Source organism: Taeniopygia guttata, chromosome 4 (genome assembly GCF_048771995.1).
Source record: "Taeniopygia guttata chromosome 4, bTaeGut7.mat, whole genome shotgun sequence".
NCBI classification, from domain to species: domain Eukaryota; kingdom Metazoa; phylum Chordata; class Aves; order Passeriformes; family Estrildidae; genus Taeniopygia; species Taeniopygia guttata.
Window position 1 is genome coordinate 11,021,612 of NC_133028.1, and position 17,403 is coordinate 11,039,014.

The 17,403-nt window shown below is 38.2% G+C and overlaps 1 protein-coding gene across 9 annotated transcripts in view; it reads right to left on the minus strand.

Annotated features, from left to right (window-relative positions):
* Nucleotides 1-383: 383 nt before the first annotated feature.
* Nucleotides 384-17,403, minus strand: part of SORCS2 (sortilin related VPS10 domain containing receptor 2) — a 533,588-nt gene continuing 516,568 nt past the window's right edge. For 4 of the 9 annotated variants that reach the window (XM_030270688.4, XM_072927964.1, XM_072927963.1 and 1 more), the window contains exons 26-28: nucleotides 13,439-13,596; nucleotides 11,226-11,305; nucleotides 384-10,885 (exon numbers count right to left, since the gene is read on the minus strand). In XM_030270688.4, the coding sequence (XP_030126548.4) occupies nucleotides 10,862-10,885; nucleotides 11,226-11,305; nucleotides 13,439-13,596 (262 nt within the window). In that variant the 3' untranslated portion in view covers nucleotides 384-10,861. The remainder of the gene's footprint in view (nucleotides 10,886-11,225; nucleotides 11,306-13,438; nucleotides 13,597-17,403) is intronic. The other 5 variants (XM_030270686.4, XM_030270682.4, XM_030270687.4 and 2 more) reach the window with 5 other exon arrangements.

Consider the following 17,403-nt stretch of genomic DNA (forward strand, 5'->3'; position numbering starts at 1 on the left):
AGAGCTCCGGCTCACCGCGGGATGTCAGCCTGCACCAGCGGCACTCGGACACCTCCCGGGGAAAAGCAAAAAGCAAAAAAAAAAAAAAAAAAAAAAGGCAAAAAAAAAAAAAAAAAAAAAAAAAAAGAAAAAAAAAAAGAAAAAAAAAAAAAGAAAAAAAAAGGGGGCTTTTCCCTCTTGCCCTGGAATGGAGCCGAACTGCAGTGTAGGAGGATGGGGTGGCTGAAGAGGAGGAGAATGAAGGTTTGCTGCAGCCTTTGGGCTCGGTGTTGCAGAGCCCAGTCGTTTGCTGCCCAATACAGACACACAAACTCTGGGGACTGGTTAAACCGGTTCCCCATCCAAAACCCCGCGAGAAGCTTCCAAAGGAAAACAAAACAATCAATAGTTTAGAACCAAATTTTATTAAAGAAAAACCTGGAGTGCAGGTTCTCAGGACAAATGCATACCTTTGGATGCAGTGGAGTACACAGGTACGTATACAGTAGTTTGCCTGCTACATGTTTGGAAGCTGAAAGAGACTGTGATAATCTGTACTGCACAGTTCATCACCATTGTTAAAAGTTGCCAAAAACTTGCTTGTGGATCGCTAACAGATACTTGGCTATGTGTGTGCACTACATATTGCACAAGACTTTTTGATTAAGCTATTACTTGTGCAATTGAATCACAGTTAAGTGTTACGTCAAGCATATTCAAACATATATTTGCTTCCTTTTCTCAAAAACAGCACGTCACTACAAAACTGCCATTAAATGTTACATATTTACAAAAATATACAAATAACACTTTTCCCCATTTTTGACAATGCACCAGTTATGGATTTGTTTCATTCGTCACTTGAGCCCTGTTACTGTTTACAAAGAAACCTGCTTAAAGTCAAGGTCACCTGAAACAAAATTAGGAGAAGGCATGTTCTGTTTTCACAACTACTAGAATGTGCAAAGGCAGAAGGAGAGGACTGTAGCCTTGCATGTTACAGGTAGGGGTTACAGCATACTGATGACTGCTAAGAACCTTCACATGGGGTGGAATAACCTCTTGATCAAAAATCCAGTTGGATACAGTGTTAAGCATTTGCCGACCAAACAGTCCTAAGCAGTTAAAAAATTCAGTTCTACCTTGGTTGTAATTAGCTTACATCTATCCAAAGAACTCTCATGCTAGCAATGGGGATAAAAATTATGGTGAAAATCAGTAAGTAACCTGTGTAAGCACAGGTGCATTGAAAAGACTGATTTTAACCTGCAATTTCTTTCCAAATTCACTGGGGATGAAATTCTTCTGTAACACAAAGCTGAACTGATAATGTCTGTGGAACTGCATGGCCATAAATTTGAGTAGAATTTGGCCCTGCAATGCCAAATAAAGGATGTTCCACATTAACAACAGGGTAGTGACACATGCTTTGTGAATCTTCACAAGACATATGTCTAGTTTTTATTTTATAGGCTTTCATATACTTGCCAAGAGCTGCTGCAGTAATTAGTCACAAAATATTATTTAGGCTCACCTTAATTAACATTTTTTTCCTTTTGTTTTCATGGGTAATGCCAGCAAAGTCTATATTTATCTGTCTGTACCTGGATTAAGAGACTTTGCACCCACCTGTGCTGGAACAGCCACAGATGCACAGTAAATAAGCTGGCTTCCATCCTTTACTCTTAAAAAGGAAAATTCTCCCATTCCAACTCTCATCTCTCCAAATATTCCTCCAACATAGGATGAAGCAATGTTCCTAGTGTTGCTTCATAAATACAACAAGTTAATACACCAAGTTAATTTCATTTAGGTGAGGAAGGGTTATACCTGATGCCTCCTAAACCCACACTTGCAATGCACTAGGGTGGCATTTTTGAAAATCACCTTCTGCAAAGAAACCTATCAAAGTTTAATGGAAAGGTAAATCACAGGCACTGCACATATTTGTAGAAATAAGTGGTAAGTAAAACATAAAACATGGAAGCTTCCCAAAGCACTCTGCCAGATGATCAAGTTCCCTACCCTCTTTCAATCTGCTGTTCCTCTGCAAATTCTTGTATTTATTTTTCCTCAGTCACATGGAAGAGGATGAAAATTAGTTAATCACCTTTTAACAACAACCTAGTTTATTGAAAGAATAATAATCAGAGAAAAACAACTCAGAGAAGACTGCGATCAAGAGAGGAGAATTCAAGTATAATTCTCCATTTGATTATGTTTTCCCTCCAGAGCCTTCTGCACTGCAGCAAGCACAATCCATGACTTTACACCCATGAGGAAATAAATCACAGCCTGTCAGTGAAAAATGAAAAAAAGGATCTGTACTCAAAGGCCTGGTGTGTATATGAAATGGAGGAACTCTCTGTTCCTAAAATTAAAATTTCTAGTCAGATGTTCAGTAAACTCCAGTCACTGGTGTTTACCCTCAGGAATACTACACCAGCTCCATTCATCTTCTTTAAACATTATAAAATTACAGCTCATAGAGGCATTCTAGCAAATTACATTTCAACAGTATAAATGCAAGAGACAGACTCTATAAAATAATTCTTTTTCCTTGTCTCCTAGCTCAGTGCTGTGCTAGGGAGGAACACCATTAGCAAATGACCCCCAATCATCTGGAGCACACATACAGGCATCTTGACTCCGAAAACATCTTTTCCATGCACCTCAGGTGGGATGTTGCTGCAAGTCAGATCTGTCTTAAGTTATAGACAGAGAGATGGTGATAATTTTGAATGTTTCTCTTGCTGCTTCAATTTAGACTCATGGTTTAAAGTCTCTGCATGCAACCAACAAAATAAAATAATAGCCATTACAAATTAAAGTAAGCTTCAAGACTTAAGCGAAACAAGATGAACAACATGGTAAAACCATACACACTGGTAACACTGACTGTCCCTGATTTTCCTTGTCCTGTTTAGTCCTCAGCTCCCCTCCCTCCCATATCTCTCTCATTTACACTCCCTAAGACAGGCTGTACCCTTCCAAGATACAGCTGGGCTTTTCAGTGGTCTTACTCCCATTACATTCTCCAAGCTCCTCCAGAATGATCCATAATGATTCCAAAAATATCTGGTGACTTTGCCTAAATTTGTATTTTATGGAACTTGAATCTAAGCCATTTTCTCCACCCTCTAGGAAAGGTTTCATAAACCTGTCAAGTCAAATTGCTCCCAACCCTCTATTAACAAAGAATTCTCATTACTTCACCTATTCTTCAGCTTTGGGCTGTAACAATTTCTCTAAAAGGCTGTGTCTCAGCTTGGGTCTCAGCATTTCCCATACTGAAACACAAATGCAGCCCGGGGGTATGGCAAGGTGTCTCTACCCCTGCTGCAATTCTGTACCTGCCAGACTGCGAGGCTGGCAAAGCAAGGCAGCCCTTGCTGTGCTCCAGGAAACTCATGGGAACACCATGTCTCAGCCTGTAACCCAAAAGGAGGCAGAGGAAGATATCTAGGAGATAACAGATAACCATCTTTGCCAATTAAATACATAATTTTACTACAGACCAAAGGCAAAACCAATATACACACTGGTGAGAGAGGAAATGCTGGTTTTTATTCTTTCAGGGACTACAATACTCATCCACATCTCAAAGTAGAAGCATGTGCTCTCTGGGACAAACATCTGAGAGAAGTTCTTAAAAAGTAAAAAATAAGAATTCCAGAAAGGTTCAGCAAAAATGAGAGCCAAAATTAAATCTGAAAGGATTAAAAGATACTGAAGTGAGAAAGAAACAGGAAGGATGGACTGCAGTGACACAAAGCACAGGGAACCTCATCGACTCAGACAACACAGCAGAGCTTAAAGGAGGAGCAGGAATGGGGAAGATTGTTATTCTTCTTGCTATCAGTTGGGACACAGTAGGGTGCATATCCAAATAGAAACACAGACAGTAACATAAAGGAGAACAAAAAGCAAAGAAGAAAAAGTGGACTGTAGAAAACTATCATCTGGAGAAGCCAGGCAAGGCAGAGCCACAACCAGCAGCAATAATGAAACACAACAAAAGGACTACAAAACAGGGGTGGGGGGAAGAAAGGAGGAGAAATAGAAAAGAGTGGAAATTTGGCTTTTTTTTTTCCTAGTTTCAGAAGCTATTTGGCAAAGATTTGGAAGCATCAAACAATGCAGGTGACTTCATGAACAGTTACTTTGCTACTTCAGCATCTCAGAAGATTATCCCCAAAGAGAGGACTGTATTTACAAGTAAATGGAGCTAATTAATTTGGCAATTTCCTGGTTAGTTTGTTTCTGAAGATATTCTGTAATTTTAACCATTTAAAGGCCCTAATGAGGACCTGAAACATAGAGGTGGTGTATTACAATATTCTCCTTTGGACTAGTTTCACCATTTGCAAACTGCTTAGGTGCATGTTACTGATGTTTGGGGTCACATTTCTTCTGCAGTCTTTTCTATTCAAAATCCATAACAAGAATTAGCCACATGGATATAAGCCTGCTGTTTTCCTGCATGAGCTGTCCTCATTAAAACTATCTCTTTCACCATTTCAGAAAGATTTCATTTTCAAACTCTTAATCAATAAGCAGTGTGAATTAATACTCTTTCTAAAAAGTGAATAAGCCAATTCATTCGCTTTGATCTGCAAGAGCAGACACTGTCAGTAAGAGCTAAATATAAGTATCAAAAGCTGTCTAAAATTAGCAACAAATTACATAGAAATATAAGACATATTAAGAAAGTTATTTGGAATGCCTGGCCTTCCTGATGACTAATATACTCATTATACCATTAAAAATACGTGCAAAAAAGGCATATTTTTTAAGCAGTGCCAGGTACTGCTGCTTGCATTATTGCTGCTTAACAGGGCTTTATGTCCACTGTATTGCAAGTAATCAGTGTAAAGATGCAAATTCTACAGAAACTCAGAAATCAAGGCTGATCAAGACAGACAAGGTTTGTGTGAAATCCAAGTGTTGCAAAGAAAAAATATTAAGCAAAATTACTTGTGTAAGGGAAAGAATGCACTTCCTTTTAGTGCTAGTAAATGTTCTCTGAAAGAAAATCAATCTCGAAGGAGAGAGAGGCAAAGAGTTTGCAATTAAGAGTATGTATTTTTAGAGATACTACTAAAAAAGTATTTAATGCAAACCATAATAGCTTTTTGATAAGAATTTTTTCTCACAGCTATGTTGTTGTATTTTAGAGTACATATTTCTAAGCCTTCCAATATTTCTTAGGTACTGTCTTACAGAAGATCATCTCAGCTACCACAATATAAACTAGATGGAAACAGTAATGCTGACAAGCTTCACATATGAAAAAAAGGGATGAAAAGAATGGAAGTCATACATGGCTCCACAATTCATAGTTTAAGTAATTTGCTACTCCATTTAACAGGAGGAAAAGTACTGAAGACTTACAGAAATGAGATCTCATATTAAAAATCATGAAACTAACTTGCTGTACATATCAATTTCAATGGAAAAATATCCCAAGAGGATACATTCTTTAGCCTCCAGAGCAGCCTGAAATACCATTACAGGTTCTTCTTTTCCCAATAATATGCACCTTCTCTGCTTATGCAACACACTTGAAAAAAAGGAACAATTAAGAACTTTTTCTGCATGACATTCCCATCCAGATTTGGGAAATGGGTTGTTCTAGGATGTCTTAGTACAGAGCAGCCCTTCTGCACCCCCTCCAGTCTGAGCATGCACAGACAACTGGAGGCAATGCTGCTGTCCAGCTGGGTAGAAGAGCTGGCTTGGGATAGAAGATTACAAATTTGAGAAGTCACAGCTTGACATTTCCCAAAGACTGCAGGGTTAAGCTATAATTTGCAAAAGCTAACCAGGGGTCTGAGTTATTTGTAACATTGATGATTATAGACTAAAAATAAGTAAAAAAAATTACATTATTAAAAAGGCATTTAAATGGCACTGAGAGGGCAAATGCTAAGATGCTGAAAGGAAATACAGAACATGAAAATACAAACTTAACATTAAAGTAATTATCTGAGCAGACCTTACTTATAGTCAATTAAATGCCATTCTAATGAAAGTTTTAGGTTTTCTCAGACTAGTACTGGCTATGTGCCAGTCTTTTGAAGAAAGTTGTAGAAGGAATGTACAACTGGGACTAAAACAGAAAATGAGCCAGGAAGCAGCATTTTGGATGGATTAAAAGACAAAACAAAATTTTGCATCTCAAAAATCAAGATTTATAAGAGTAAATGCTTATAAATTTTGTCCTGGTGAAAATCCAATATTTTGAGAGAAATGGGCCTTACTTTCATCTAAAATGCTGAAATAAAAAGGAATATGGAAACAATATAGTGGTATCAATCAATATACCATAAAACAACTACCGTAACTCCAACTGGTAGGGACTCTGCAATGAAATAAAATGTTTAGTCTCTCTTTTCCCCTGAAGTCTCATTAATGAAAAAATTACAAAACTTTTTTAATAGGAAACATAGGAAAAATCTATGACTGAAATTGTCATCGATTCTATCTACTTAGAAACATTGACTTGAAATAACACTAGAAATTCAAAACTTTTCAGAACCTCTGGTTCATCATCAAAAAGCTACTGTATGTATTTAATTTCTTATAAGGATATTCTTTTTCCTACACATTTGTTTGAGCATGTGTCTGTGTAAGGAGGATGGAAACTACTGCAGTTCCATTCTAGTGACCTCTATTAAAGATACAGCATACAGTCTCCCCGCTAAGATAAGGTCTCTTTGGACTGAAAACACCATGTTAACCATGATAACCATGTCAGATGAAACTTGCTTTGCACTAGGAACTACTAATGGCAAAGCACTGATTTGTCTTTACAGGACAGTTAGTTAATAAATCATCTATTTTATATGAATAAACAGCTTACTCCTCATTACACCGGTCATTGAAAGAAGAAAATGCATCAAGAAGGATTTAATTAAATGAGAATATCATAAAAGAGTTCCAAGAAATTGGATGTGAATTGTGGATAACAACAACATCTTGCCTCAGGCCTTCTATTTCTTCCCAGCCATTTCCACCACCCTCTTCAACAGAGTATAAAAATATACACTGGTTTATATTGCTTATATTATTGAAAAATTAATTAACACTGTGTGCATTTTCCCTAAATGTCCTCTGAGCATTTCTGAATACTACATATGGATGGGCTGTTCCAAAGCCATATAAAACATTTAATGTCAAAAGAGAAAGCAAAGACAGCTGTAAATCTTGATGGCTCTGTTAGAATGCTTCAGATCATACTGCTTGGAGCACTCTGAAAAGTAAAGTGTTTTTGAAATTGCAAATATATCAGATTTTAAGAAGGCCAAAAGAGACTAATGAGGCCAGTACACTGCCACTTTTTTTAGATTCAGTATACTTCAATATCAGTGGTGATAAATATCACTGTACCTATTTTTATAAGGTTTTTGATCAAATAACAATGCATAGAAGTGAGTTGACAATACTAGTGTGCAACAGCAAAATCACAGCCAATGTTGCAGTGCTACCATGTAACAGTATGTTCCAATAGCAGTGTTTAAATAAAATGACCTTTTTTTTATTATTATTTTTTACCAGTGATGCACCTTTTCTTTTTTGAATTATGCATTTTTTTACATTTATACATAATTGCAGCTGGTTTCAGCAGAGAACTTTTAAGAACAGTGATAATTACAAGTGAAACAAAGAAAGTTAAACCACTAATAATTAATACTCACAAAATTCTTTTGCTCTGATGATCCTGAACAAACAGTAATTAATTTAGCCTCACAATGCCCCTGTGAGGTAGGTAATTACTATCAGCCCCATTTTATAGGTGGGGAAACTGGAGCACATACAAGGGAAATAACTTGCTCAAAATCTGAGTACAGAATCCAGTCATCTGTTTCTTAGCCACCACATCACCCTTCCCCACTAAAAAAAGCTTAAATGAAATATGTACAAATACTGCATGTGTGCATGCACACATGTGTGACTAGCACTTGTGCATAGAAGAAACTCTGTGTTTCTTAATACTCATGTATCAGGATTTTAGATACATATAAAGAATAAAAAGTTAAGATATCATGGATGTAGTTCAAGAGATTTGAGAACTAGCACTAGTGAGTCTTTTCATTTACAGATAAACCAAGACACCATGAATGAGAAAATGGCAATAGTACTTTCTCAGTTTTAAAAGAATTCATTTTAAAATTATTCTTGAGAGGAAATCAAAGGCTTCCTTTATTATCTGCTGGGTATTATTAATACAGTTATGGTAATACCAACATGTCTTTAGAAAACAGTTTTTTAAGACATGACAAACCAACCTCACAGGAGTGCTGCACGAATCAATTATTAAGCATTGGAGAAAATTATTACAGGCACTACACTGTGCTAAGTGTTAATTAGAGTACCAAGCAGTTAACTATTCTACCATATTCCAAAAGACTCCTGTGATCAGAGACACAAATCACCCTGAATTAAATGTATAAAAGTATCTGTTAAAGCATAAATTAGATGTGTGACCTAATTCCAACAGAGTCCTTTACCAATCAGACTAACTATGTGAGAATAACCCCAAGCTGGAGCTTCCATCCCATTCCTTGTCTATGAAGATGGTTTGCCACTCACCTGCCCTATACAAATAACCCATTTCAGATTTATTTCACAGGAACAAGTAAGATGGTTGCAGTGTTATTTTATTCTCTGCTTCAGCTCATTTCCACTAGAAAAAGCAAGAAGAGCTGGAGAGGAGAGAGAGCCCCTGGTGCAATGATCCCAAGAGTTTCCAATTCACAGCATATTTTGTATATGCACTTCTCTTCAAGAAACGCAGACTCAGATACATTTAAGACCTTGGATTTCCACAGTATGGCATACAACAGCCAGCCAGGGCATTGCTTCTCTGTTAATAAGTTTATATGGCACTATACAACTAAATAGGCAGAAATCTTAGAACATTTTTGTAATTGTTTTCCTGAGTGGTTTGCAAGTGCTTTTCAGAATCTTCACTCTAACTTTCCCACCTAGTTCCTTACAGTAAGTTTATAATCTAGATTTTCTTGTGCTTTACTCATACATCCTAAGGGGTTTGTGAGAGTCTACAGTACTACACTGAATTACTACATCCCAATCCGCTTAATTTGATGATAATATGCTCTATATTCACAGCTACATGGAAGAATGATTCCAATGCATACACTGATTTTAAGACAGTTCTTTTCTATTTGACTAGCCTTCATTATTTTCTGTTTGCATATTCTGGACAATGCACTATCTATATCCTTCTTAAACAAGGTGGTATGTGAGCTTGTCACTAGCATCAATATGACATTCGGTGAGTACAGAGTTATTTATTCTCTATCAAAGGCAAAAAGTGAAGAGATTATATAGGTTTCTGAGAGAAGCATCCTAATCCCAGGCAGCTGTGACACACAGGATGCCGGACATTTAAACTCACCACACTACACCATACTTGTTTTCTGACATGGCTAAAATAAACCACAGAGAAAAGACAAGAGGAGTGTGGATTCACTGCATTGCCATTCCCTAGGGATGCAGAGGTCAAGACGAGGAAACTCTGACCCAGCTGACAAAACTGGGATGAGGAAACAAGGACCCCACTCACAAGCCTTTCTGCAGGCAGCTCCTCCAGAAGCCCTTCCCCTGCTGTCCCTGCAGAAAAAGGGGCCAGTGGTGGTAGGGACTGAGAGACACCCCGTGGTGATGGGAATGAAACAAGAAGCCCTAAATCCCTTCCCATCATCCCCGTGACCCTTTGGATTGTCAAACCAACCCAAGTGGAAGAGGTCAGGTTGGGGTTTGCCCACTCCCACCAGCAAGGGCAAACGCCAGGGGAAATCCCAGAGGGAAGGAGATGGCAGTGCTACCCAGCCCTTCCCAGAGCAGAACTCTGACCCACCTGGCACAGCTGCCCTTAGAGCAAGTTTTTAAAAAATAACCATACAAAGAAAGCTGCGCAAAAGAGGTATTTACACTCTCTGGAAATTTTAAAAGAGACAGGCCACCAGCCTAGGTTTTAACAGGAGAACTCATCTGGCAGCTGCCATCATCCTAGAGAGGCTCACTCAGGCCTAAAAAAAAAGAGCAACTAAAATTACTGTCTTCAAGTGAAGGCACCTGGTCTGGAAATAGCATCAAGCTGGTGTTTTTCTTTCACATGTGATGGGATTGGGGGAGATACCGGTGCTGATAGTTTGTCAGGACTTGCTACACCTACAAGAGCATTATTGTACATTACAAGATATCCTAATTAATATTTTACTTCCTTTAATCCTCAGAAGGGCCTAAACCTAAATTTGTTAGATTGTCTCACACATGTTTTAGTTAAGAGCTGGTCTCAACTAGGAGTGCATTTGTCTCTCTCTCAGTCCTTTCCCAGTACAGAAACACTTGGCCTACTAAAAAAAATTGTCATTGTGATCAAACAATCATCTTTTCTGTTCTAGTCACTTGTGTAAAAATCACCTTTCTGGGCTGAAGATTCCCAGCCTTCCACTGAATACCTCAGTCAAAAATATAATTAAAAAGTTACAGTCAATCATTCTAAAAATAAACATAAAGAAATAGAGCATATACAGAAAAGAAACAAGGTGGCATTGAAGGTGCCTAGGGCTACAAATTTGCTACCATTGTTTGAGTTTTGGTCAAAATGAGTTCCCAGGCCATAGAGTGAACACAAGACATGTTATCCTTCGCCCTTGGTAATTGATGATGGATGCTTTTTTCCACAGGACTGATAAGAAACCTCCTCTCCATCAGCATTTACAGCCATGTTTGCAATTTCGGGACATCACCAGGGAAAAATAAAACGGTACAGTGAAGAGTCTTTCGGTTTTTGTGTTCAGCTGCAAATATCAGCTAACCAGGTAACTGTGCATCTCTCTGGAGTTGATGCTCAAAACCACGCCTGAGTGATTGCCTAGGAAAATACAGAAAAGAAAAAGGCCAACATTAGTGTATTTAAGGTACTCCACATAAAATCCCCCTTTAATTGCAGAGACAAGTAAATTGCATAAGAGAGTGTCTTTATCAAACAACAGGTCAGGTGAAGGTTGGTGCAACAGCTCCATGTACCTACAGCACACTTTTGCACAAAGCTTTTGCTCATGGTGGTGGATTTGTGGTGAATTCCTAGGGTTTCTATCCCAGTGACAGCATAAGTTGGTTCTCTTTGTGGCTTATAAAGGTGTAGTTGTCTCGAGGGGTGCAGGTGAGGGAGGAGAATGGAACCTGAGGCGTCCATTCGACATGCCACTGACCTGGGACTGGACACTGACCGGCATCAGCAATAAGGGAACTCTGTAGCTGTTCAAGTTGCCACTTCTCCCAGAAGGAGTCACTGCAAGGTAATGGTGTTGAGGAGTCCCAAGGTGGGGGTTGCGATAAAGTAGGCAACATAAAATATATAGAAAACAAAAAAAGTGGATGGGTGAGTCTGGAAATACTGTACTGTGGAAATTCAAAAGTTATGAGAAGAGAGAGAACAAACAGAAACCCAGGCCTGTAAATCCCTGCTGCACATGGAGCGGAGGCGGCTACTGACATCTCCCAAGAGGGAGGGAGAAAGCTCACCAGAACTAGAAGGGATCTCCATAGCATAGGAACCTTCTGCAAATAATGTAGTAAACCAGAACTTAATATAAAGCAGGGATTATAACGTGTTTCATACTCTAAACCAGATAAAATAGAGTATCATTAACAGGAATGTTTTCTTGGCAGCACTGAGCAATACCGGAGCTAGTGGAAAGTATTGCAAATAAAAAACCAGTAGAACGAGCAGGAGTGTAGCTTTATGTATTAAATAACATCTTCTGTCTAAAAGCTGTACAGTAGCTGACAAATAAAATTATTATGATCCACAAAAATGAGCTTTTTACACTCTCCTGGAAAGTCTGCTGCTGCAGACAACCTGGCTGAAGCACAAATCACCTGAAAATCACATTTATGTTCTTATGTCATCAAAACACCATGATCTTGTACTCTTTAACCCAAAACTAATGCTCTGCTCAGATAGAAGATTTCTGTTTTCTCTGAGTAACAAGTGCAGGGTGAGCAGAGATTAATTCCAAATGTGTTACAAATCAGGGTGGCATTTCTTTATTAGAGCATCCCAAGCTGCCTTCTTTTAAATAAGCCATGAAGGATTTTCTACCATTAAAAGAAGATATGCTTTTGTACATTACTAGAGGTGTTTGAATGCTCCACTTTAATAGGCATTCCTGCAAGAACCTTGTTAGCATTCAGGTTCTCCTCTAAAGACCCTGGAGACAAGATGACCAAACAAATTTAACATAGACTTTGTTTTTCCAGGTTTGTTTTTGGAACTAACTCCGGTAAAGTCAGGAGAGCAACAAAGGTCGTCTTACAAAATTAGAATGAAAGCAGTGATACTCATACACAAGTTGTCAAGGAAGAGATAGAAATACACAAAGCAAAGCAAGAGGCTGGATTCTTCCCTTGTGTTCAAAGCAAACACCTCCAAGAACCTAGAAGCAGCACACAGTTCTGCAAATGAAAATAAAAACATTGACAACAAACAAAAAAGGTGAAACCCAAGATAAAGAAATCTCTCGTCAGACCAGTTTCTGTCTTGCCCAGGCTACCTTGGGTGCAGCTAAAACACATCTTCTTCCTTGGGGTTCACAAAGACATTACAATTGCCTTTCACACCATCAATCTACTGCTACAAATCCCAAAAGCTTTGGATCATCTGATTTATTTTCACAAATTTTCAGAAAGGGAACTGGGTGTTTTTTACATTGTCCTACAACTTTCAGACTGTGACCTGAAAGCAGTCTGAAGACAATGTATTATAGATCAGAGCTCCATGTTGCATTAAAACTAGCCACAGGGTGCCAGGATTTACACTTCCACCTGACACTGAAATAATTTCCACTGAGAGATACTCACAGAAAATTTCCCTCATGGGTTCTTTACAACCACCTCATGAATACTAGAAAATCAACAGCTAAATTAAGAAAGATTTATGATACTTTTAATACATGGAGAAATTTAATGTTTCTAATAACAAAAACTTTAAATGCCATTGGAATGTGAAAGCAAATAAAGCACTGGAGCTCCATACAATCCATCTGAAATCACAGAAGCATTGACTCTACAAATCCTTCTGGCCTGAACTCAATTTTCCACTAATTCAGGGGATTATTGAGTCAATTCAACTGTTGCAGATCATATCCCATTCTACCAAATATAATTTATCTCTCAAATTGTCCAAGTCAACCTCCTGACATTAAACTACTGTGTCTGTACTCATGCTCTATATAGCACACCATCCATACCTTAGGCTGTACCATAAGTAAGCCAAAAGGTGATTGAGATAATCCCTTGTTAGTGGTGTCACCATTTGCATCTTTTTGAGACTGAACAGAAAATGAAAAAGAAATAATATGAAAACAAACATCAATTTAAAATTAACTACTTATGAAAATTTATAAGCTAAAAACAAAGTTACCTCTTGCGTTACCTAGTGTTTGAGAGTCCAGATCATCATCAATAAACTCCTCACCCTGGATGATGTTCTGGGTGTCCTCACTGTGATTAACAGGGCTTGTCATCTCCTGCTCTTTTTCATTGTGCATCTGAGCGTAGACATTTCTGCCTGGCAGTTTCCTAAATGGGACAAGAAAAAATTTTGGGATTAAATTCTTTCGTGTCACACACATTGGCACCAGAGGAGAGCTCCAGCAGGGCAAAGTTGTTTCAAAACAAAAAATTATTAGCAATCCCATCCTTCCTCAATGCTGTGATTATAACCTAAACTTACCAACTCTTTGTTCTCTGTCACAGTTTTATGTAACTGCCTTATCAGGATCTTCAGACTAACATAATATTTAAGCATCCATTTCTAAGATTGGCAGACAATGAGCAATGTTGAAAAAAAATACTAAAGCCACAGAAAACCTATTTTAAGAATTCAAGCAATCAAAGGGCCCAGTGGATGTTCATTCTTGATCCCAGATGTCTTCACATACATTAAGCTGGGCTGCAATCATCATCACATCTTCCTGAGCATGTGGGCTGACACTGAAGTGTGATAGCATCAGATGGCACTCATAGTCAATCAGGGACAGGGGGGAAAACTCAGGAGGAGTCTTGGAGACAGGGAATGGAAAGGAGCAGAGACTGAAGAATCAGGAGGGCAGGACCAAGGGAGTAGGAATAAGAACATAAACAGGCATCAATAAGAGCACAAGACAGGGGAGGCTGGTTAAGTTTAGCAGGCAGCACTGAAGGAGACACAGTATAAAGTTTTTGACTGGGAACTGATGAATTAGGCGAACTCCACAAGAGACAATAATTCACTCACTCTGACTGGAATCTAGAGAAACAAAAAGCATCTTATCAAATTATCACCATGGCTGAGACTGGGAGGCTTACGACTTAATATTGATAAGGGGCTCTTAACTAGATTAATTTCAATTAGACTTAGTCAACTCAAAGGGAAGAATCAGGGACTGCTAGCTTTGCAACAGATTTTATGGTTTAACCATTCCTCAGGAGCCATGCCCTTTGTGCTGTAGCTGTGGTCACCTGCAGTCTGCCTAGGCACGTGAGGACATCCTTTCCCAAGCACCAAGCAGACACTTCTGATTAGGGAGCTGCAGGCTCTGAGCTCCATTTCCTACATTGCCAGAAGCTGCTTGACAGCTTGAGCAGCCTGACAGCAGATCATGGCTGTCAAAGGCTGTGCTTAAAGCCAGATTATTACAATGGGTAGAAAAGAAAAACAAGAAGAAGAGAAAAAAACAGGGTTGTACATCTGTGGTGTCTGCTGAGCCCCTTTAGACAGTGAGAGAATAGAAAAAGTGAAACTAATTTATAGGCAGCTCTCTAAAAGAAACCATCTCTTGCTCCATATTACAGCAGCAGTTTAAAAGCTGGATAAATATACAGATTATTCTATTTTCTCTAGGCTTTTGAAGAAGATATGGTTTAAATGCCATTTCACAAGAAGGTGTCTTTAGCAAGGGGCACCATTTTAGTTTGAGATAAATAAAGTTACTACAATAAGCTATTCTGAAAAACAACTTCCATTGCATCAAAGTAATGAAAATAAATTGAATTTACTAAAAAATTAGAGATGATTTAAGATAATCTCCTTCCTTTAATCTGAGCTATCCAAAAGATAAATTGAGTCCTATATATCTACACAAACACACATATCTGTAAAGGTATGTGTATACCCCCCCCACACACAATTATATCTCTAAATAAAAAAAAATTAGGTATTTTATCCCACTATTTGTAAGCAGTACAAAACCAAAAGGAAAAGAACAAGGATGGAAAGAAGGTCTGATGACACAATGCTGTGCTATTATGATCACTTCAACAGGTTTGAGGGCTCCTCCAACAAAAAACATACACATAAAGCCAAGCCCTGCATCACTCCCCTTTCATTATATGGATAAAAAAAGCCATTTTGCAAGAGGGAAGGACATCCCTCATAACCAAAACAAATACATTAGGTAATTAATTTTGATTTTTTTCCTCTAGGGCCAGTAACTCCAGATTGTTTTTAATGTGTCTGGTAATGAAACTGGTCATGTGGAGAACTATTCTCTCAATCAGACCTGCGTCGAACCTGTCAAACTGCTCACTTTCAGTCCACCATCAAAAGCCTAAGGGAGACAAAACCCAGAAGAATGTCTCTGTTACACATCTGCAGAATTAGCACATATGTTTCTATAATAATTATAGTAACCTTCTCTGAACTATTTCTGACAGATTGGAGAAGCATCAATGGCATTATCAAAACAATTTTGACATAACAAAAATGTTAAACATCTCGAACCCATATGGCACATCAGACCTTTGGAGTTAAGAAAAGGGAGAAGAGCTGCTAGTGTGACTACTTATGAAATCAGGTTAACAAAGTGTGTCCTTTGATGTAAATCCTGAGGCCTCAACTCACGGCTCCTGCATGACTTATTAGTTAGAAATAACCATGAGAGCACACATACTAGTCAACATATTCAGGAAGAATGAAGAAACCTCTCAGATTCACAAATAACCATTAAACATATTGTTGTTAAGACCATTTCCTTGTGGTTTAAGAATTAAAGGAGAAAAAAAAAAGTGTGAACTGTTGTTTCTCCCTTGCCTTATCCTGCTAAATTCTTCTAAGTACAGATCCTTTGTGGAAGGTAAAAAGCTGAGGTACTCAACACTTCCACACTTTCCTTTGCTTCTCGCACTTGCATGGAAAAGACTGACATTGAATGGATTGGAGGAAGGAGAATATCACAGGCCTCGAGAAGACATATACTGTAGGCATTAGACCTTTTATACACTACAGAGATGTCTCTGTGTTTCATAGTGGTTCAGGTTTACAAGGAACACACTCAACCACCTGAAGAAAATGATAGTTCAAGCCTTTCCAAGAGGCATTTTTAACACATGTGCCGGATTCTGTTTACAAGGGACAGCCACACTGTGGGATGAAATAGGATATGGATACTGGAGCCTCACTAAAGATGGGCCTGATTCTGGCAATTTTGGTTCTTGCTGCACTAACATGAAGGAAGGAGGCTGCCACCCCTACTTACACAGAGTAAAACTAGTGTACCCTGATGTGCTTTGCTCTTCTTCAAGTTGTAGTTAATTTTGAGTCCAATGTAACTGTTTGAAGCAGGCAGAGTTGAAATTCTTGGGTCTACATAAAAGACTACTGTGAAAACATGACAAGACACGAAATTTGACCCAAGAGATTTGTATCAGCAATATGAAAATTGAAAGCACATTTAGAAGAACAGACAAGAAGAGAAGATTATGCAATAGGTTCTTTGGGGGCTTAACTCATCTGCAAAATGCATGTGCTTCACATCCATCACTGGAGACAATTACCTCTGCAGAGCAGCACTCCATGGTTTACATTTTTAGTTCCTTTTGTTTTTCCTGTAGTATTTTATTTCAATCGTGAAAAAGAAGAAATATTTTGCCTGCCTTGAGGACCATAAAAATATGAGCTAGAGATGTAATTCTGCACACCACTATTAAAGAACATCACAGCACATGATTTTCACCAAGTTCTCCAAGTCCCACAAAAGGTCATCCCTTTTAGAAGATATTCCAGGAAGTAGTTTGTTTTCCTTCCTTTATTCACAAATTCTAATCAATTCATACCCCAAACTGTTAGCACTTAAAAATGTTCAGCAGGAAGGAACAGCAGGAGGGGGATGCGATATTGATTCCTACTCATTTAAGCTCTAGTTTATTTGGCTTTCAATTCCTTCTTTGTGGAAAAAAACATTCATTTGCCTTTATGAAACTTCATTTATTTTCCAGAGGCTTGATTAAAATTCGGTTTAGTATAAAAAAATATGAACATATCCACATGGAAAAGAATATGGAATAATGTAGAATTCTCTTGGAACTTAAATAAAAATAACAACAATAATAATCCATTAAACAGAATAC